Consider the following 24,007-nt stretch of genomic DNA (forward strand, 5'->3'; position numbering starts at 1 on the left):
CCATCAATTATATTCTCAGAGAAATTCATTATACAGTTGATGTGTTTGTGTATGTGTTTCTGTCTGTCTGTTTTTCTGTCTGCCTATCTATTTGTACTTGAACTCAAGGCTTCACACTTTCTCCTGGCATTTTTGTTCAAAGCTGGCACTTGAACCACACCTCTACTTTCAGCTTTGTGCTCCTTAACAGGAGATAAGAATCTCATGGACTTTTCTGCCTAGGCTTACTTTGAACCACCATCCTCCGATCTCAGCTTCCTGAGTAGCTAGGATTACAAGAATGAGTCTCCAGCTGCTGGCTTATACTAGTTGATTTTTTACAGTATGAAAATATTGAGATAGCTATCACTGGACTTGGACAGGCACAAATTAAATACAGCACATATTCTTGAAAGATCAGTAGAGAGAAAACGTTGCTTCACTCAGGAAAGTTTTATACGACAACCATACCCTTAATAGAAATGTCAGTTTCTTAAATATGAGCTGATGTCATTAGCTGCACTAAAATGTCCATCATTTAATTTTGGTAATACACACCAAACATGGGACATGAGAATAAGTTGAAATAATTCAAAACTAAAGCAATAATGCTGTGGGAATAAAGGATGTTTTAGGCATGGGGATATTCTGCTGAAGAGGCCATGTTATTTCCAGTGTAGGGGATGCTACTTCATGGGAGACGCATGGACAATGACAGCACCCGGAAGTAAACTGAGCAATTCTATGCCAGTGAATTCCCTTCTGTCTGTGAAGAGTGTGTTGTGTGTATGGAAAATAGTTTCTCCCTATTGGTAACTCCTTTGTTAGTTTTGACTATTTCATACCAAAACAAAAAAGATGATAGAGAACCTTGATTTCCTGCCCTGTGAGTTCAAATTCTAGTATTTTCTCCTAAGTTCTGCCATGAAAACATACATCCCTCCCCCCGCCCAAAGATCCCTGAACAGGGACTATTTCTACTTCCAATACATATTCAACTCTGTTTTCTCCTGATTTGAAGCTAAACAACACATTTAATCTTAACCAAGAAAAATCTCTCATTTGTGAACTCTTGGAGATTACCTTTAAAGAAGTTAGCTGCAAACCCTGCCTTGTTCACAGTTCCGTCAGAAACGAACTTCATCCACAAAGTGTTGGAGGTAGATCTTATATCTTCAGGCTTATCATAGCCACAGAAACGCCCTATCAGAGGGCTATTTTCACTGGTCCCATCTCGAACTTCCAGGTAGTCATACGCACAGTTGTCATGTCTTTCGATCTACAGCAGGACAGATGCAAGAACATCTCACTAATTAATGAAAATAATTTTTACAAGAAGATTCGTGTGTACTCTCATTGTCACAGTTGTGACTTGTTAATAAAAAAGTGACATAGCAAGTAAGTACACATGGGTGTTGCTCATGGGTGTACACATGGTGCACTCCTACTGCACGTGGAGGAAGGACTTTTTGATTATTAAAAGAATTTATATGTCAGGTATCACGGGCTCATACCTATAACTGTAACTACTTGGGAGAATAAAAATGAGAGGATTGCTGGATGCCAGTGGATCATGCCTGTGATCTTAACTACTCAGGAGGCTGAGATCTGAGGATCCCGGTGCAAAGCCAGCCTGGGCAGGAACATCCATGAGACTCTTATCTCCAATTAACCACCAGAAAATTAGTAGTGGTGCTGTGGCTCAAGTGGCAGACCACTCACCTTGAGCTGAGGAGCTCAGAGACAGAACCCAGGTCCAGAGCTCAAGCCCCATGACTAACAATAAATAGATAGGTAGAGAGAGAGAGATCCTAGAGAAATACCCAATGCTTCAAAGTAAAGTCAATGCTAACATAAAAGTGAGATGAGTTAATTCCCTCTATAGAGGGAATTAAATTTCTATTTTAAGATTATTGCTTTAAAAAGTTATTTTACTAAAAGGGAAGAAAATTAGATAGGCATTATTGGAAATGAAACCAAAACATTTACATTACTTCATGACTAAAATTTAAAAATTGATATTGCCTTGTTCATAACACACACTTTGTTCTTTTAATTGATATCAAATATATCAGTTTAATTTTCAGTTTGCAGTATTTTGACTGATTAATACTTAGTTGTTTCCCATTTATGGAGTACAAAGTATCTGCATAATATGTAAATGTCTGGGTGGTCATAGGAGAAATGTAAACTTTTTTCACAGGTTGCTGCAACTATTGTGGAATTCCTTAGAAAGTGAAATACATCTCATATAGACAGAGTATGACAATGCCAAAGGTATTATTTCTTTTTTTATTCTATTTTCTTGCAAAGATGCTGTACAGAGAGGCCACAGCTACATCAGTAAGGTAATGAGTACATTTCTTGTGGAGCATTGTTATCCCTTCCTTTGTTTTTCTCCCACTGGGAATGTGGCTTAGTGGCAAAGTGCTTGCCTAGCATACATGAGGCCTTGGGTTCGATTCCTCAGTACCACATGCACAGAAAAAGCCAGAAGTGGTGCTTTGGCTCAAGTCGTAGAGTGCTAGCCCTGAGCAAAAGAAGCTCAGGGACAGTGCCCAGGCCCTGAGTTCAAGCCCAGGACTGGCAAAAAAAAAAAAGAGTCCAAAGATATTATTTCTATACCAATCCTAGATATCTGAGCAATGTCCTGATGATGGTGTTTAGGCGCTTTTCCAGTTTAATCTGGGATAAAATAGCTTCACAATGAATCTGCTCCTCCACTGCTAATTACAGTTATATTTCATCAAGTACATATGCATGACCCAGAGAAATGATAGTGAGCCCAAAAGAAAGTGTGAGGTATTTTATTTTATATCATCTGTGCAGCATTTTCTCCAGGGACATCAGATTACCTCCTCAGCCAATATATACGATAGATAGAAATAAATATGGTTGAAGTTTTAACTTCCATTTTTTTTAAAAAAGCAAATCAAGTCCATTGATGGTAGGCCAATAATTTTAAACTACATGAGAAAAGGAACGAGAAAGCCAATGGTCGATCAAAACAAAAGAAAGAAGAAAAAGAAAAGAAAAAAGCCGTTTCCTCGAGGTAAAACGTGGACACCGTTCAGAATTGGAAGGTGGATACAATGCCATGTCCAATGACACATATAATGAGTATGTTCTGATAATAACAATGCTGATTTATTACAGACCCTAAGGGAACCAGAGCATAAACCATAGATGAATGCGGTGAATTTATCATAATATAAACAAACCTCAGATGCACATACAGAACACAGTGAAAATGATAGCCAGCTCTGCAGAAAACTGGTATTAATGAAACTGGAAGTAGATAAAAGTACAAAGATAAGAGAGAAGCGAGGAGTGCTAAATAGCTGTTCATGGGAACCATGGAAGGGTGAGGGGCTCCTACTGAGAAGCAACTAAAGTAAATTTCCTTTGACCAAATGTAGCTGACTCACATTTGTAAAGTGTTCAGATCTTTGTAGTCAGGGCTGGCATGTGAGCTTTTCCAGTGAGGAGCAGTCTGTCATCAAATAGGAGCAAACACGAACTCAAGACCTATCTACGTACTTTACATTCATCTATTATCTATCTTCCCATGCCTGTACACATTTTGCTTATACACATATATGTAATATATAACATACATATACAATGCATACAGCAGTTTGAATTATATACATATATATTATGATCTATAAGACATCTATATATAAATGAAGATATATAGTATATCTATGTTGAAACCATGATTCACAATAGCCAAAAAACAGAAACAATCTTAGGTCCTTACTAGTAGATGGATAAATGAAACATGATACACATACAATGAAATGATACTTATTTTGAAATGTGATAACCTAGAGATAAACCTTGAGAAAGTCAGCTAACTGAAATACTATAGCAATGAAATATAAATGTTACATGTCTACACTTACATTACATACAGAGACTAGTCAAATTTCTAGAGAGAGAAAAAATGGTTGTTACCAGACCCTGGGGAGAAAAATTCAACAGAGGAAGGAATGGGAAGTTGTTGAGTGTAATTAGAATTTCAGCTTTATATGCTGAAAAACATTCTAGGGATTGTTCGCACAACAGTGTGGCATGTACTTAATGCAAAAAAATGATTACAACAGTAAAATTTATGTGTATTTTGCTACATTAAAATATTTCTCTGAAAACTATTACAATCTACCTTTAAAATACAATCAACTCAAACTAATAAGAGAATCAAATGAAGGCAATGCAATAAAATTGACACAACTTGCAAATGATGTGTATTTGGAAAAATATTAAAGCTATTTCTTGCTTTTAAGAAATTAAAAAACAAAACTAAGACTAGCTGGGAATCAATCAGTGGTTCACAGCTGTCATCCTCGCTATTCAGGAGATTGAGATCTGAGGATTGAGGTTTAAAGCCAGCTAGGACAGAAAAGTCTGCTAGACTCTACTCCAAATAGCCAGAAAAATTCCAGAGTAGACATGTGGCTCAAGTGGTAGAATGCCAGCTGCAAGCAAGAAAGCCTACTGAATGCAAAAGCTTGAGTTCAGCCATCATACACACACACACACACACACACACACACACACACACACACACACACACAATTTGTGAATGAAAACAATGAAATAAACATGTCTTATTAAACACTAACTTATTTTAATAATGACAAAAATCTAAGGAAGTCTGAGAAATAATATCAAGCAATGGAAAGAGGTGACACTGTTCAAAAAGAAACATACTCTGGAGCTGGGAAGGTGGTTCAGTGGTAAGAGTGCTTGCCTCACATGCATGAGGCCCTGGGTTCAATTCCTCAGCACCACATAAGCAGAAAAAGCCGGAAGTGGCGCTTTGGCTCTTGTGGTAGAACATTAGCCTTAAGCTGAAGAGCTCAGGGACAGCGCCCAGGCCCAGAGTTCAGGCCCCACAACTGACAAAAAAAAGAAAAAGAAAAAGAAACATACTCATTATCTGACTTACAAAGCTGTTACAACTTAAAGAGGAAGAAATACATATTTAAACATGTTAAAAAGCAACAGCAACTGAGTGCTGGTGACTCGTGCCTACAATTCTTACTCAGGAAGCTGAAATCTGAGGATCACAGTTAAAAGCCAGCCTGGGCAGGAAAGTCTGTGAGACTCTTACCTCCAATTAACCACCACCACCAACAACAACAAGATAAGATGGAAGTAGAGTTGTGTCTCACGTAGTAAAGTGCTAGCCTTAAGCAAAAAAACTCAGAGATAGTACCCAGACCCCTCAGTTCAAGCCCCAGAACTGGCACATGCACACACACACACACACACACACACACACACACACACACACAGAGCGCTCGCAACATCATAGCTGTGATTCTAGTCATTTCTATAATTCTAGCTACTTAGGTGAAGGGGATTGGGCAGATCATAGTTGAAAGCCAACCAAAGGCATATTGGGAAAGGGAGGTGTAAGACCCCTCTCAACAGAAAAAGCTGGATATGATGACAGATATAAAACCTGGTGATATAGCTACAAGGAAACACAGAAATAGGAGGATCATAGTGCAGAGCTGCCTGAGCAAAAGTGAGAGCCTACCTTGAAAATAACCAAATCAAAAGGAATGGAGGTATGGCCTTCTTAGCAAATGTGAACATCAGAGCTCAAATCCCAATACTTAAATGTTACCAGTTCATTTTCTTTTCCTTCATGTCCACAAGAATTATTTACTTGCTTTTAAGTTTAAGGACTTTATTGACAGCAGCTAGGGTTAGATAAATATGTCCAGGACAGTATAGAAAAGCAGTGAATAAAAGAAGAGCTATTTCTCCTTCTCTTCTGCCATTATTGACCAACATGTATTCCTAACTGAACACTGACATGTGAACTAATTAAGACTTCCTTATCTTGGCTTCTGAGTTCATTCCCAAAGACTATCTAGTTATTGTAAACTAATAAAAATATTTAAAGACATTAAAGGGTTGCTTGAAGTCAGGGAATTCACCAAGTGACAAGATAAAGATGTGTGCACTGTTTAAAACTTCCAGCCCTGTGTAGGCTAGTAAACATGTCTGGCTTTCATAAGGGAAGAAACTTCCAGTCAGAATGTGTAGCAATGCTGACACGTACCTCAAACATAATCCGACTTGAATTAATGTGCGTGACGATTTCAATTTAAACAAAAGTAAGCTCTAGATTTATTTCACTTCTTGTTCAAATTTTCACTTTATTGACATTTCTTTGAAGTTGTTCCTATAAACATTTCCAGCACCCCCAAACTTTTTCTCTTCTGTATTGATGCTTACTAAAATTGTCAAATAAAATAGTACTAGAGGCTTCTTTAGAGTTAGCATTTCTGTTGAACATTGAATTTCAGAGATGATCTATGTGCTTTTACAAACTTACTTCAGTATCTCAGTGTTTAAAAAATGCACCAGTAGGAAAATATCTCTCCCTTAGTCCATTCAGGATGTCAAGAAGAGATCACCATAGACTAGGTAATTCCTAGTCATCAGAAATTTATTTCTGCCAGCTCAGGAGGCTGAGAAGTACAAAGTTAAGGTGCTGTCAGATTTCATATCTGGAGAGAACCCTGTTTGTGGGTAGTACCTTCTCTCTGTTCCTCCCAAGACAGAAGCTCCTTAAATCTCTTTCACAAGAACACTATTCCCACTCATGAGGGCTGTATCCTCATGAGTTAATCACTTCCTAATTGCCCCATATACAAAGGTCCACTCGAGAGCTTATTATGTGAATTCTGAGGACAGATAAACATTCAGACCACAGCACTTCAAAAACAGTGTAGATGAAGTAGATTCCAGGAACTCATTCCCAAAGGTGCCTCCTGCAACTTCCTTCTGTACTGACATCAAAAAATGAAGTGGCCCTTGGAAAGCTTAAACTGTGGCCCAAAGTCACAGGGAGGTATAGATGGTGGCCAGCTAGTAAGTTCTGTCTCCAACAGAATGGTGAACAAGTTCAACTTAGTGGCCCTTCTACATAAAAGAAAATAGAGCTGGACTCTGGTGGCTCAGTTCTCCCATAATCCTGGGCAAGAAAGTCCATAAAACTCTTACCTCCAACAAATCAAATGTGAACCGGTGGCTCAAGTTGTAGATTTTCAGCCTGAGCAGAAAAGCTTAAGGTTAGCATTCAGGCCCTGAGTTCAAACATCAATGAGATAAAATAAAATAAAAGAGACCATAAAGGAGCAAAGAGGCATCCTTTGAAAAAACTGAACTGAGAGAATAAAAACAATGATTTTATTCAGGAAAAAATATATACAGAACTTGTGAGCTCATTGTCTATATAAAAGATATAATCTTTGTGTCAAAAACACAGTATGAGCCAGGTGTCAGTGGCTCATGCATGTAATCCTAGCTACTCAGGAGGCTGAGATCTGAGGATCATGGTTCAAAGCCAGCCTGGGCAGGAAAGTCAATGAGACTCTTATCGCCAATAAACTACCAGAAAACCAGAAGTGGCGCTATGGCTCAAGTGGTAAAACACTGGCCTTGAGCTAAAGAGCTGAAGGACAGGGCCCAAACCCAGAGTTCAAACCCCAAGACCGACAAAAAAAAAGTATGTAAATAAAAATAAGTGGATACAGCTCAATAACTTACTAAACAAGCTAACACTATTAACTTTTGATATTCAAAGTACCTATTTATTTATGCTCCATAAAGCTGCTGAGAACACTGAATTAGCAAATACTGATTCATTGCTCCTAGGCAAATACAGTGTTAGGTTCCTGTGAAATGCTAGTCACAATTTCTTTTTAACAACCCATCAAAACCCTGTTTTATGTGTGTTTCTATTTAAAGATACCTTAATATGAAATATTGATTCATTAAAACTGAACTCACAGCCAAGAACACTATGACTCATGCCTGAGTGATTTTATCTTGCACATATTTTCTACAGGACACCGTCACAGCTTGGTGTGAGAGTTTGTGCATGTTTTGGTGCTGTGTACTTATCTATAAATGATTCTCAGAGTGTTATGAATGGTGATTTGTCTTGATCATACAATTTTACCAAGGAAGTAAGTTTTCAAATAAAATCAACTAGGATTTTAAAATAAGCACTTTAATGTTGGTGTAATACCAGGCTAATAGCATAATTTTAATTGTCTTATCTTGAAGATTTAGATGGCATACACATGACATTTCAACTACAGTCACTTGTGAATTCCTTGGAATCCAGGATGTCTAGTCTACATTCAGTCATAGTAGTCTCTCCATTATCTAAATCTAACTTATTCATGTTGTTATCCTCTGCATGGAACCTTCCATGCCTTTGATAAGGAAAGGATGCATTAATGTTCAACCATCAAGTTCATGCATTCTCATATACATACATCCGTCTGTTTATCCATCCTTTCCATCATCAAATATTAACCATAGAACTACTGGTGCTAGGGACAGTGATTAGCCATTGGTGCTGGAGATAGTGGTGAGCACCACAGATAATGGCTCCTACCCATGCTATCTTACCCATCTAATGGTCTACCTTACCTGTATAATCACCTACCTTGGGATGATTGTATTTTAGTGAGAGAGATAGGCATGTGAGGACACAAATAATTAAGCCATAGCATACATTCCACTCATCACAGATGCACTAAACTAAACTAAAACAGAACAATGGTTTAGACTGAACTGGAGGTAAGAAAAGTATTTCCAAAGATCCTGAGGGAGAGGATCTTGAGTGACAAATGTGATGTGGGGAGGACCTTGGTGCTTTTGAGGATGAGCTAGAAGAGCATGGAGGTGATGAGAGAAAAGAAGCAGTAGCAAGGAACCTAGGCCAAATCATGAATTGAGTCTGGATCTTATGTTCGATCCAACAGTGACAGTCTGGGAAGAATGTCACATTGTGAAAGCTTCACGCTGGATTCTGTGTGGACAATAAAACAGAGAGGACCAGGCTTGAGAGCCAAGCTTCCCAAAATGATTTCCAAGCAGAGGTGAAGGGGGACCAGCAGGGTGCTAGAAAATTGGCATAATGTCCTCATCACTTGAAGTCCAAGGGGATACAACATGTTAATAGTGTGACTTTGAACTTTATGAGGGAAAAAATAACAGAATTAAGACTGTTCCTGAAGAAAGCAAGACCATCGAGGGGCTGAGTTTGGGCATATAAAAATAACAAGCCTCTATGGACACCTGTGGCTCACACCTGTAATCCTAGCTACTCAAGAAGCAGAAATCTGAGAATCACAGTTCAAAGCCAGCCCAGGCAGGAAAGTCTTATCTCCAATGAACCACCAGAAAATGGAAGTGGTGCTGTGGCTCAAAGTGGTAGAGCGCTAGCCTTGAGCAAAATAGCTCAGGGACTGTACTCAGGCCCTGAGTTCAAGCCCAAGGTCCATCAAAAACATTTAAAAAGAAGCTTATTAGACAGGACCATATGTCAAATACACAAATGGTTGAGGTAGAAACATGACAGACATAATACCTAAAGAAGGAGGGACAAGAATGTAGACATGATAAATAAAAGGTTCCATTGGCCAACTAGGGCTGTGACTTTTCCTCAATCCGAAAGCACTGTGATCATTCATTCATTCATTCATTCATTCAACAAGCTCAGTGCCTGAAATGAAAAGGCTTTCCATGTGTTCTCCTAGTTTTGGAAAATATCAGAGAATATCACTATTACTTTACTGATAAACCAAAAATTAAGTAAAACTTCAAAACAGCTTCAAAGTCAATAGTTTCATTTTTCTCAGTTTTTAGGTCCTGGTATGTAAAATAAGCCTTTTCTGACACCATTCCTGTGTTAGAAACTTCCATAATACAGGGAGTTATTTATTGAATGAGTTATGTTTCATAATTCTTGAAATATTACAAAACACAGGCAATATGATCACTGAGTAGATATTTTTTCAATAAACTAGTTTGAGTCTAAATTTCAGATGAAATCCTTCTTGCCAATTTTAGGTCACTGCTAACAGTAAACTGGGCTGTGTGAACCATGTTTATGCTCCTATTACTCCATTCCAAGACAAGAATTCAAATGTGAACCAAATAATGTCAAAACCAAAAATTCCAAAACTGCAAAGTAGTCACAAGCATGAAATACAACCTCATGATCAAAGCAGAAAGCATTTCCTTTTCATGATTAAAGGAAATGTATCTAGGAAAGTAAACAGCATGTGTAAGGGGATAGACCCAAGTACCAAAGAAAAGAAAAAAAATAACGAGCCACTGGCTCACAGGTAGGATATAGGATATTCTAGCTTGATAGGTTGCAGCAAGAGTTCCTTGCTGTCCAAGACAGGGCCTTAGTTTACTACACCACGTTCACTCTTGGAGTGGCTAGATGGTGCCCTCTTACTTCCTGTGGGTTCTAGGACAATGAATTGAATTCTAATCCATACAGGAATACTCTCCAGCCATGAACTATGTATTTCTGACTTCTTTCCTGGACCTGCTTTTTCCCACCTCAGTTTGAGTTCTCAGTATCTAGTCTGTTGCTTTGACTTAAACACTGAGTTCCTGAAAACTTCCCTCACTGCTTGGCTTCTAATCCCTTCCTGGATCCTTTTTGTTCCACAAAAATAAAAATGATACATTAGGCAGCCTTAGTAGTTTTGGAATCAGACTTTGATCCAGAAGTCTTACTGATTTTTAGTTCATTTTAGCACTTCCTTTAATAAACACAACCATGTACAGATCTCCTGATACCTATTTTTAATAAAATTGAAAATGTTTAGGAGTGCTTACATTTGATTTTTTTTAATTGCCTAGGTAACCGGATAAAAGCAAGAAAAGAGAAAGGGGTTCCCAGTAGCAAAAAGAGACTATCTACTTTTTAACCTCTTCGAAGAGAAATGAAAGTGCTGTTACTTACTAGTTGGTGGGGAGAAAAAAAAGGCCTATGTATTTGTTACATATATTAACGAAACAACAAAAAAACTATTGTCAGCACTTCAAACATTCTGATTCAAATAGCATAGTTAATGTAAACCCACTTTAATCTTCTCCAAATGTCTGCAACAAGAGGAAAGAAAAGAAACTTCTGCCCTTGATGTTGCATTTTATAGGCGATCATTTGCTTCTTCACTGATTAAAAGGCTGATTTCTCTGCTTTTTTGGCCCATTTAATGAGGAGCCTCTTAAATGCCACTGTCATTTATAGAGAATATGCTCCAAGAAGGTTGCCTGAAAGACTTTACCTCAAAGGCCTGGAAGTTCAGCCCGACATGGTAGCCCTCAGACACAGCTATTTTCCACACACATTCCTTCATTGGTCGGTAGTCATCGGGATAATTAGGAGACTGAATCTGTCCTTCATTTTTACGTATCTCACCTCCACAGATGGCTGAAGAACACAAACAAACAAAGCAATGAACTTAGGCATCCCATTTCATTTTCCATTTCTTTTGAGGTTAAGATTTAAGTTCAGTGCCTGGAACTCTGACTATAAACCAAGTGATATTACAAAAAAAAAAAAAAAAGAATCAAAGCTGGCTGTTGGTGCTATTGTAAAGATTTAGAGGGTAATAATAATAGTCACTTAACTATAAACATTAGATAATGATCATCCACGGAATATATAATCTTAACCACTGTGATATCACTTCTTCACAAAAGCAAGTTTTTTTAAAAAAAAAAACTTTTAAATGCTTTTAGAGATTTTATAAATCCACTTTCTGGGAGTTTGTTCTGTGAATCTCTGCCCAGCTTGATCTGGTCTTTTGACCACAGGTAAAAATCACTCATCAGCAGAGAAGTTTCACCCCAAACAGAACTCACTCACTGGACTTCTGGCAGTGAACTAGTTCCATGTGTTCAACAGCTGTAGCTCCATCCACATAACCCTCTTCCTGGTCATGCGGGAAATCTTTGGAACAAAATGCTTCCATTTACTTAAAAAGTTTAAAGGAAGCAGAACTCTTTTGTGTTAGAAATCATCTTAAGTCCCTGACTAAAAAGGAGCTCCTCTGTCCACAAGCTGTCCCCTCCCCCTCAAAAAAAAAAAAAGAACAGGAGCTATTACTAAATCCCGGAAGAACAATGCCAGTTGATTGTTTCGGAAAAGTCTAGAACCAAGAATGGAATAAATTCTCTTCTGAATGCTGCCTCTTCTATTTAGACAAAGCGTACTTCAGAGACGTGCACAATTACTTTCTGTGCCATTTGCTACAATAGATTATTTCAGCAGTCTGGGGACCAAATACATATAAAATCACTACAAAGGAAAACCATTTATTTCTTCACCATATTGTGGTCATATCATGAAACCAATAATTAAGCTTTAAGAACTCTTTCACCATTTGTTCCTCCCATTAATTCTTGAGTACCTTTCATTGTTCATCTATCACTGACACCAGAAAATACGCTGTTTGTGAAATTTCCATGTAGGAAGTATTTTCATTAAAAAAAATCATCCTTTGAATATCAAAATGCAAATTCTTAATTGTAACTATGGTTACAACATCCTTTTTTTAATATTTAAGAAGTTGTGAAAACAAAAACAAACCAAAAAAGAATTGTCCAAAGAGGTTTTAATTTAACATGTAAGTCTGTAAAGACAATGACTGCATCATGATCCATGTTACCCTCCCCGCCTTTTGATTGTTCTTCTCCATCTCTCACAACCCCATTCATCCCCTCGGTTTATCTAGCTCCATTTTCAGGTATGTACGTTGAATATTATGACAGTGTTTGCCCAACTTCCTGCCTCCTCTTCCATTTCATCATTATGTTAGTAGAAGAGATAGGGCATTTCTGATAGGAGACCTAAGATAAAATGAGCTCTTCACTGTGGGTGACTTACCTTCATAGACAGCTGCAAACCCTTTCCCTACCCAGTTACTGCTGCTCCGAAACTCAACCCACATCCTGCTGTCTGTAGAAGTCAGAACTTCCGGCACTTTGTCCCCACAGAATCTACCTAAAAGACATACAAGAATAGACTCCTAAATGAAACTCTGTTCTCTACTCGCTCTCCACACCAGCCACAAATTATCCAATGGTTGTCTCCTATTTTGATTCCTTGACATTAGAGCCAACACTAATATCTGCCTTAATTTTTGCTTACTAAGGGAACGAAGTAGTTGCTTTATATCTACTTACAAAGCCCCAGGCAACCTATGTCAGTGCCATCCTACAAGGGGCTAGGTAAACTCACAAAGATACACATAAATGGTCACAGGTAGGGAACTACAGAAATCCAGAGGAATCAGAGAATGGCATGAGTCATCCCGGGGAACTAGTTCAAATCATCCATCTTGCTATTAGTGGGAGAGTGGAATGCATTCTCAGCCCAAGGAGGAGCTCTCTCTTTCTCTATCCAGGTCCAATGGTATAGCCACAGAACTAGATTTAGTATTACTGCCCATGCTTATTACTTCTACTAGGCCATCATCTGCAATGTTACAGTAGAGTCACAGATGGTACCACAAGTCTTGGGTCTGAATTTTTAGATTCTTTTCTAATTGTGAATTTATTGGTAAGAGTTAAGGAGAAGGTGAATATAATAATGCTGTTCCTCCCACATCCTTCTGCAAAGATGTGCTGATGCTTTTCTTCATCTGAATTCTGATTTTTCACATGATAACTGGTGAAGTATGACCAAGTACATGAAATGATTCTGAACATATTACATTATTATTAAAACTATCTTTATTACTATATTAGTAAAACTATCTCTAGCATACGAATGTGGCTACTAGGCAGCTGACTTTGAAAAGACAATAAACACACAATTTTTCTGGCTTCATAAAAATAAAAACTATAACTGCAAATTGAACATGATGACAACATTGCAGAAAGTTACCTTGCTGAGCCTAGCACTGAAGAAGACTATGCTCAATCTTCACATTCGGACTGGATTATCAACCTCCTATTTCAACCACTTCAAATCAACTACCGTGCCATTTGTATATTTCACCTGAATATTTTCATATGGTTGAACTGTTGACCACACATATTTTAATTGTGAGATGAGTCTTTAAAGAGCTGGCCAGAATACATGCGTAACTGAACAGTACCTGCTTACCCAGGAGAGGTGATTTCCTCCAGTATCCATCCCTCACTTCAATGTAGTCATACCAGCACAAACTGCTCTTGTATAGGTCCATTGTGGTAAAATTTAAAACAATCTGCAACATGATAGACCAACACAGAGAGCAAAAGTAAGCGTTAAAGAATATATAGAGATTGCATTCCTAGAGGTAAGGCCACCTAAATGGAGGTGAAAATGGATGTGCAGCTAATTCTTTTTCTATATTCATACTATGCTAATGTTCTTCTTAAATACCTTGATAACACTTTTTCACATTCTCGTTCAGATTTACTAAGAGCAACAGAAACATCATCATGTTAATGGCGGTAATAAATGAAATTGTTTAGCCATGAGCCCAGCGTTTCTGTGAAATTAATGTGGCCCAATTGTGGAACAAACAGAGACTTTTATTCAAATAGTTTATTTTGAATCATCCTAAGATATACCTAATTTAGATCAGGAAGAAATTCAAGTTTCCCACGAGTGCCTTCTTCGTTAATAATTTATTTCAAAGGCAACTAGTCAGACATCTGTAATTATGTTAAAAATCACCACCATGTGCCATATTCCCAGAACATAATATCATTGTGTGTGTTGAAATGTTTAAATGTAGCCTCAGCAATCGAATTTGTTCTTCTGACTATAATTAAAGTCACATGTTACTATTCTTCTCTAGATCCAAAGATATATATTCAAAGACCTTTCAAGTTAGAAGACCTTGAACACGACCCTTTATTCTTTCCTTTTTTTTGGAATGATGGGGTCTATTTTGTAAAGATAATTTAAGAGCCATTCTAGGAAAGATAACTTTCTTGTTGCTTTACAAAAGACTTCACTTTTTGAATCATTAACTCTTTTATTACTCCCCCCAAATAAAACAACTGATCATGAGAAATAGCAGTTTATGAAGTAAAATTCATTTGGATACCCTAGTGTATATTCTCATTTTAAATCTCATGCTAACTACTCTGCTTAAAATATCTAAGTTGCTTGAAGATGGAAGTAACCTGTCTTTATCTACTAAAATCAAAATAAATTGTGATTATTTATTTATTTATTTATTTATACTGCCAGGCTTTGGTGGATGACTATAATCCTAGCTGTTCAGGAGGTTGAGTCTAAGGATCGTGGTTCAAAGCTAGCCCAGGCAGGAAAGTCTGTGAGACTTTTATCTGCAAGTATCCACCAGAAAACTAGAAGTAGAGCTGTGGTGTAAATTATTAAGAGTGCTAACCTTCAGTGAAAAAAGCTCAGGGACAGTGCTCAGGCTCTGAGTTCAAGTCCCATGAGCAACAAAATAAATAAATAAAATGAAATAAAATGTTTTACCATAAAACGATAGCAGTTTAACAATATTTAAAGGATGAAAGAACCAACTTATGATAGAAAGGCTGAATATAAGAACTTTAAAGTAATAACAAACAGGAAGAGAAAAATATAATCAGTAATCCTAAATCCATATTCCAGAAAGTCTTTCCAGTTCTGGGCTGAAAAAGAAAAGTAGTTGTGTTCCCCTTTTTCAAAACTTGCAGTTTGGCTTAGGCAGCTCTTGCTGGTAATTCTAGCTACTCAAAAGGCTGAGATCTGAGGATCAAGATTAAAGGCCAGAAATGCACACAAATCACAAGATTCTTATCTCCAATCAGCCAGCAGAAAGCTCGAAGTGAAGGTGTAGTTCAAATGTGAGACTGCTAGCCTTGAATGAAAAAAATCAAACAAAAGCACAAGGCCCTAAGTTCAAGTCCCAGTAGATGCACACATCCTAAAAAATTTTGATTAAAAAAATAAATTTGCTTAGTCCTTTCCAGCTTGAAGACATAATATCATTATGGAGATTTCTCATGGAGACTTATGGCTAGGTACCACCCTAATAAAGGATAAAATTGCACATGGTAGATTTCAAGTAACCACACAGCTTAATGTGTCCTTTTTTATTATTAAGAGATAAAAATTAAGGATGATTTTTAAAATAGGCTATTTAAAATTTATAATCCAGCATGTTATAAAACCTATTTCATCTTCCTCATTTGGACTTGTGTTTTCATTCACTCAATTTTATTATTCCAAATAAGAAAACTATTCAAAAATGTTCCCAAATATCTGAGGGCAAAGTCCTAATCACTCCTGTCTTTCCAATATTTCTCAACACTTATGAAAATATTTTATTTGGTTAATTATTTCTACCAATGACCTAAAACATTTTCTCCTCCAGGACCACATTAGTTATTCTTAGACTATAGTTTAGAAAGCATTATTTTTTTGTTTTTTAACTTAACTTCAACCCTGGTAGAAAGGGAGTACACTGACAGTAAGTTTCATTCCTCATTTCTATTCTCTCCATAACAACTGCCCAAGTGTTAGCTCCATAGAATCATATAATAACTTATTTGTTGTAACTGTAAAGGCAAAGCTAGAATATAGAGGCAAAAAAAGACACCAGGTTATGTTTTGTGACTCAAAGGGTTATTTTATAATGTGAAAATAGTTTCAATTTCTTTCTGGATGAGAGGGGGAAAAATCAACTATGTTGGATGCATGTATATCATCAAATGTCACCTAATGTTGAAAACAATGTAGATAGATTGCTAACAAACAGTTAATATCTGAAGTCTTGGAATATGCACATACATACACACACATAATGGGATGGAAGAGGGGGATAATTCTGAGCAGAAAAGTTTCCTATCTTGTTTATAATCTTCCCATTTAAGCACCAAGCACCGTGGAGGAACAAAACCGGCCTGACACTAATATAAAACACAGAGATCCTTAAGTAGAAAATGTAATAAAGATAGGTTTTCTAAAATCAAATCTCAAGGCTCTTACTATAGAAATAAAAGTTCTGGCCTTTGACTAATGTTGCTAGCACAATCCTTACTTGAATTACAAATTAAAAGCACTTGGGAAATACTAGTTTTTTTGTGAAGATGCTATTTTATGGAAATACATTACATCTTTCAAAGAATGATAATATGGGCACTACATAATGCAATTATAATAAATGTTTTACTTCTGAAGGTAAATAGGAGTATCAATTTAAAATTAATCATAGCTCCCTCGGAGCACACGATAGGGCAGAGGGCAAGGAAGAGGAGTCTTAGCTGAACAAGGCGACACAATTGCAATTGGATTTGCTTATTAAGGGCTTTTTGTTTGACAATGCTGCAGAGTGAAGAATCTTGAAGAAAGGCAGATCACAGTTCAAGGGACTGTATGGCCGCAAGTCTCTAGAGAACGATATAATCGATGATCTTTTGTCAGCACAGTTAAGACATTATTGACTACCTAAACAAATTTCTCGACACCATATAAAGGTCAATTAGAAGACCATTTATGCCTTAGAGAATTGAGAACCAGGAAGATACAATCCTTACTAATTATACTGAGATTAGCAAATGACTTTAGAGAGAGATGACAATAAAATAAAAATCGGCATGATAAAATTGATTGTTCTAACCAGAAGTCTAAATAAATCTAATAAGCTCCCTCTATTGACTAGAATATTTTTCATAAAGATTCATACAGAATAAATCAGTAAATGAATAAGCCATTAGCAAATTCTACCTGCATCCTAGTTTTTTTGGGGGGGTCCAGTCGTGGGGCCTGAACTCTGGGCCTGGGCGCTGTCCCTCAGCTCTTCAGCTCAAGGCTAGCGCTCTACCACTTGAGCCACAGTGCCACTTCCGGCTTTTTTCTTTTTGCTTATGTGGTGCTGAGGAATCGAACCCAAGGCCTCAGGCATGCAAGGCAAGCGCTCTATCACTGGGCTATCTTCCCAGCACCATCCTATTTTTTTGTAAATAAAATTTTATTGTACACATTCTTTTACCGTATTATCTGTGTTGGCTTCTGGTACTGCACTGTTAGAAACAAGTTTTTGGGACACAGTCTTATAATACATACAGGGTAAACATTTATCACATACTTTTTCCATTAAAGTTTGCCAAGGGTTGGAGTAATGTATCATTAAGGCTTTATTTAGCTGTGAAATTGTATTACACTGAAAAGAAAAAATATTGTATTTTCCCTACAACTAGAAGCTGTTCTTGATAAGGAGTCAGAAGACCTGAGTTCTAGCTTACGTTCTAGCTCCTCAGTTTGTTATTTTACTGAAGTGTTATCAAGTTGATAAACTTTCTTCCCGCAAGTTGGCAGCCATTGGATCAGGCTAATCTCACCAGAATTAAATCACAGAGATTTAAGTAGATGATGGGTAGAAAAACACTCATACACACTATAAGAGTCCCAGGCATGAACAGCATTCTAGCAATTGTTTTATTCAGGCATCCTTCACAAAGTAAACTTTGAAAACATGTATGTGATTTAAAAAAATATCAATCTAATTTTCTAAAGCCAATTGCCCTGAGAAATGTAAAACACTGGTTTAATTTTAGTTCCATAAGAAAATCAACATGTTACAATAAAGGATTTGAAACCTCAAAGAATAGATGGGGAAACGGGACCTAGATTCAAGTTCCTGTCTTATCACTAGCTGGTCGAGTAGCCTCAGATACACTCTGAGGTCCACCAGAGATTAATCACCTGGCATGCAGCCAAAGAGTGGGACCATGCCACTATACAACCGTTCTGCTCAAATCTACCTATGTTGAAATTTTGCTTTGTCATTGCCAGCTATAAACCAGAACATTTTCTTACCATTTTCCACAGTCCCCACTCCTATACCATATCTTGTTAATTGCCAATTTCTATAGTGAATTGGAGCCATAACATGTCCTTAAAAACTTACCCTTCCTTGAAGATTTTACAAGATCAGTGTTATCCATAATTTTTCTCTGGATCATGAAATAGCATTGTATGATATGCCTTGGTTTTAAGTCTTACATTTCTCCTATATATCCTGAACTCGGTGGCCGTTTTAATCTTAGTAAAGCTTGGAGCCTATCAATGTAGAAACATGCAAAACCCACTTTTGCTGTACACGTATGCTACTTGTTCTGAGGGTATGGGTGGGGTTGGAAGAGAAAGAGGAAGAAGATGGAAGAGGTGACATCAATCAAGATGCGTTGTAGTAATAAACTGATATGCTGAATTGAAACTCTCTTGTACTACTACTTAAAAGGTAATTTTAAAAAGGAAGGAAGAAAGGAAGGAGGGAGGGAAGGAGGAAGCAAGGAAGGAAGGAAGGAAGGAAGGAAGGAAGGAAGGAAGGAAGGAAGAAAGAAGGAAGGAAGGAAGGAAGGAAGGGAGCGAGCGAACGAGGGAGGGAGGGAGGGAGGGAGGGAGGGGGGAAGATGAAGGGAGAGAGCAAAGAAAGAAGAGAAAGAAAAAAGAGGGAAAGAGAAAGGAAAGAAGGAAGGAAGGAAGGAAGGAAGGAAGGAAGGAAGGAAGGAAGGAAGGAAGGAAGGAAGGAAGGAAGGAAGGAAGGAAGGAAGGAAGGAAAGAAGGAAGGAAGGAAGGAAGATCAATGTATATTTCTCCCTGCCCTTACCTATACCTTGAAACTCTCACCACCTCCCAGGCAATGAAAAACGTTCTCATGCTCAGTCATGCTTAGATGTCTTAACAAGATCTGAAATGTCCTAAATAACCATGACAAGTTGCATCTTGCTTTCTTTTAGTTTTTCCAGAGTTTGGCAATTACACTCTGAGTTGTAAGCATGTGAGATTCTTGATAGCGGTGATTTATTTTCCGGATAAGAGACATATTTATTTCAGTTGACTCAAAACGTGATATAGCAATTGTTAATTTTTAAATAGTGCCTTTGGCAATATAAACACAATATAGTACACTGGCCCCACCCATGTGAAGCATGGGCGAATGATGAAAAACAAATGTTTGCAAAAATGACATCAGCAATCTGTTCTCATTCAAAGGAAATTATTTCTAAGGAACAGAAAACTCAGTAGTGTGTGTTTTTCTATGACCTCAATACAGCTACTTTCCTAGCTGAACATTCTTGACTGCTCCCAGGAAGAACTATGCAATGTGACAAGCAGATTCAACAGGGATCTTTCCTGACTGTCTAATGCTCAGTCCTAGGAAGACATATGTATGAACTGACAATAGTCTATTTAACTATGATTTTTCTTTTAAATGGACAAATCTACAGCATTAAGTTCATTCACACTGTTGAAACATTAACTTAATATCTTAAAACGTTTTTCTCCTGCACAAAATAATATATGCTAATACATAAAACAAAGAAGTAAAAAAGAAATAAGCTCATAAGCTTACCAAGAAGAAAAATACATTATTTTGGTAGACAACCTCCCAAGCTTTTAATTAAAAGCTGATGTATTTTATTTAAATATTTGATCATTTTATTCCAATGACTTTTAGCCCGCTTTTAATTTTCATAGCAGACTGTAGACATGTTCTCACATCAGGATTTTTCTCTTATTTTTCAAAAATTGTTTCCTTTTTATTGTTATAAAAACCTTCTTTGCTCATACAAGAAATTTCTGGCTGAAAATGCCATATTTTGAAAAATATGGCAAAGAATATTAAATACCCTACAGAAAGGCTCTTTGGACTTTAATGTCATATGTATTGCAACTTTGCCAGTTTGATAATGACACACATCACATCATTGTTGGTTCAAAGAGCAATTTCTTGTCAAAGAGTGAAAGTAAACAATTCCATTGAAATTATAAAATCAAATGAAAATCTATTTGTATTGACACTTACATAAACTTCCACCAAAAAATGAAAAACACACAATACACATTTTTTGGGGGGATCTGGTCATGGGGCCTGAACTCTGGGCCTGGGTGCTGTCCCTCAGCTATTCAGCTCAAGGCTAGTGCTCTACCACTTGAGCCACAGCACCACTGCTAGCTTTTTACTTTCTGCTTATGTGGTGCTGAGGAATCGAACCCAGGGCCTCATGCATGCAAAGCAAGCGCTGTACCACTGAACCACCTTCCCAGCCCCAACACATTTATTTATATGCACACATACATATGTATTTCAATATATGAATAAATGCATATGCATGCTTATAAAAGAAGCCTTTTGCCTCCTCTGGAGTAATTCTGACCTGTTTCTAGGCTAGTCCATTCTCTTTTGACATTATGGTGATTTGAATCACTAAGGCTTCATCATGTTTTTCTGGTGTCTTACAGTACAACCAGCCTTAATTCTTGAAGGTGCCTTCAAACTTTCTTTAATTATGATAGCATCACTAATTGCAGGCAAGAATTTATTGCTTTGCACATACCACAGCATTGAGAAATATAAGGAAAGGGGTGGGCTGAAAAGGAGGCGAAGATGTTGACCTGGTGACACAGATCAAGACATAACCTAAAACTAAAGTGAGTAAGGGAAGGGTTGGTTGGGTTGGGAGAGATGGGTGAGAATGTTGGGAAGGGTGATACTGATCACGATACCCTGTATTCATAAATCACTTTGGTGGATAGCAACCCTGTGGTATAACTATTTAAGGCAATAAAAAAGACTGCAAAAGAAAATATAATGGAGATGCCACTTGACACATGGTGAAGGTCTTCACTCACAAGAGATGAACATGGCACTCCTGCAGACATCACCTACCTTCTCTCCTGGGGTGACGGACACACGCCAGATACAATGTGTGTAGGAGGGGTAGCCGTTGGGAAAGCCGGGAGAGGACAGGTTTCCACTGGACTCCTGCAGGGTTTCTCCACATGCTGAAGGGAACAAGAAGATGGGAGGCTATGCATTAATTTTCATAAAGGATATAGGTATCATAAAGTTGTTTATATATCTTTCCATAGATTTTTGTTTTCATTTTGTTATCAATAAAAGGTCTTACTATGTAAAGAAGTCAGGCTGGTGTCAAACTTCTAAGCGATAGAATTAGAACTGTATGCAACTCTAAGAATAATTTTTGCTTTCCTAAAAGTATTTCTTTATATGTTTCTATTACAGAATTTCTGTATATCCTAATGGCATCGTTCGCGTTTGTATACATAAGATTAATAAGGAAATGAATTGCTATCCATAGAGTTCTCTCTAGTGTTGATCTTTCTCATTGTTTCTCACACAGCAATGAAAAGGATACCCAAGTTCAACCTCAGTCAGGGAGAACCTAATTGATACAAGTCCAGGACCACATAAAATATACCATCCAGATACTCAACATGAATTAAATAAATGAATGTTCAATGTGAACTGAATAAATTGAACGGAGACTACTATGTCAAGGTTGAAATATCTGAAATGATAACAGCCATGCAATAAAAGTGATCTTAAAATGTCACGCACAGTATTTTGAAATAATTTATAAAATAATCCAGCAGAAAAAAGCCACCATGGGAAGTTTGTATTTTATAAAAGCTCTAAAATATGTACTCCCTCTGTTGATCATAAATAAAAATTGCTTGAAAAGCAAATAGTATGGTTTATTTTTTTCTCTTATTAATCTTGTCTTATTCATTGACAGTAGTTACCAGGCATTTTGAAATAATGAGTTATTAGCTGCATGGCACCACAATCTCTGTTTGGGTATTACTGAGGTCAGCATCGTTCTATTATGGGCTTTCTGGCTGTGTGGGACAGGCCTGGCATGAGGTTTCTGAACTTAGGCTGCCTTAAGTAACTCTAATTCAAGACTGATTAGTCCAATGATGCCATTTGTCTTTATAACCGTCACTCAACAATCGGAAAGACCAATCCCTTCGCTGAAGGAGACCAGAAGTGCAAACTGAGGTATCACCATATTACAGAGCAATAGCTACCAGCAGTCGAATTCTTGTCTCATGAAACCCTCAATAAATTATAAATGGCTCTGCATTGCTTGTGTTAAAGAAAGATAATGACACCAAAAGCATAAAACAGAACTGTAAAAACAGCTTGAGAGGTATAACTATTTATTCCAAAAAATAGATACTATATTTGTACCACAAAATAAATTTAAAGGAGCAATGTTTATTCTGATGTGACAGCCAGACAGAAGGAGCTTTAGAAGAAAATGAAAATGCTCAAGGTCAAAAATACATAATTTAGCCCTGTTGGATGAATCATTTAGATATTCCACTAATGCTTTACAGAAGTAAAAAAAAAAAAATGAGTGAAAGTTTTATTAACATAAATAATGTGCTTCCAAATAGGAGATCAGTTTAGATGCTAAATCATGATTTGGGGGTTGAGTGTGTTTCAATGAGAAAATTATAATTCATAACTGCTTCAAAATAAATTTTATAAGGATTTGATGTCCCACTAAAGCCACACAGCATGCTTTGATAAGATTCTCTAAAGTGGAATTAAAACAAATGAATATATTTAATTCACAAATGTATATAAGCAATACGTTACTTTGATATATTTCAATGATTCTAAGTACACAGTAGTTAGAATCTACAATATGACCAACTTAGACCACTAGAATATTAGAATTAGGATCTTCACTCCATGATTTTACTACCACGTCTGCCAGTCGTCAAACATCTAGTAACTCACTGGAAATGTAATTAGAATTTTTTTATTTGTTTGGCAACACACTGATGAATTCCTAGCAGTAAGATTTCATTTTTATGCTGTTTTCTTAATGTCCTTGCAAAGAAAGAAAGCCCTCACAGAGGACCTCAACAGGATACCCTGTTGACATTGACAAGGAAACATTTGAGAATGAAATCCTATTCCTACTTAATGACAATCAACCATCCAATGTTCTTGTTTACTCATTCCAAGTAAAAGAAAGCAATGTGCTGTCTCTGTGCTTTACATTCGGCTTCTGGAACTTTGTAGGTCTAGGTGCTACAGGGGTCTTTCTCCCTCATTTTATGATCACTAACTACAAAGTGTTCATGGTTCCCTAGCACAGTTGATCAAATCATGGCATATGTATCTGGAGGCGCACTGTCAAGCAGAGCCTTACGTCTGCATTTCTACGGTTGCAATACCTGGACATCTATACAGCTTTCTTGCCTGGGCAATATCTCCTTTGCTTAAACGTGTTCTCTGACCAATGGCTGGACGTATACCATTATCATCACGGGAGGGGAGAATGGTATCCAGAAACATCCCCCTGAACAAAACAAAAACAGACCACACTTAAGTCACCACATTACAATTCAAGTCAATCAAAGGATTGTTTTGCTGCAACCAAAAGAAGAAGGAGG

At 37.2% G+C, this 24,007-nt stretch overlaps 1 protein-coding gene across 1 annotated transcript in view; it reads right to left on the minus strand.

The window, feature by feature from the left end:
• The window catches only part of Tll1 (tolloid like 1), a 143,741-nt gene that overhangs the window by 26,827 nt on the left and 92,907 nt on the right, over nucleotides 1–24,007 (minus strand). The window contains exons 8-13 of the mRNA XM_042701112.1: nucleotides 23,789–23,913; nucleotides 21,459–21,574; nucleotides 13,940–14,042; nucleotides 12,716–12,832; nucleotides 11,112–11,257; nucleotides 1,063–1,258 (exon numbers count right to left, since the gene is read on the minus strand). Coding sequence (XP_042557046.1) covers nucleotides 1,063–1,258; nucleotides 11,112–11,257; nucleotides 12,716–12,832; nucleotides 13,940–14,042; nucleotides 21,459–21,574; nucleotides 23,789–23,913 — 803 coding nt within the window. The remainder of the gene's footprint in view (nucleotides 1–1,062; nucleotides 1,259–11,111; nucleotides 11,258–12,715; nucleotides 12,833–13,939; nucleotides 14,043–21,458; nucleotides 21,575–23,788; nucleotides 23,914–24,007) is intronic.

This window comes from Dipodomys spectabilis, unplaced genomic scaffold (genome assembly GCF_019054845.1).
Source record: "Dipodomys spectabilis isolate Male_0828 unplaced genomic scaffold, ASM1905484v1 ptg000009l, whole genome shotgun sequence".
NCBI lineage: Eukaryota > Metazoa > Chordata > Mammalia > Rodentia > Heteromyidae > Dipodomys > Dipodomys spectabilis.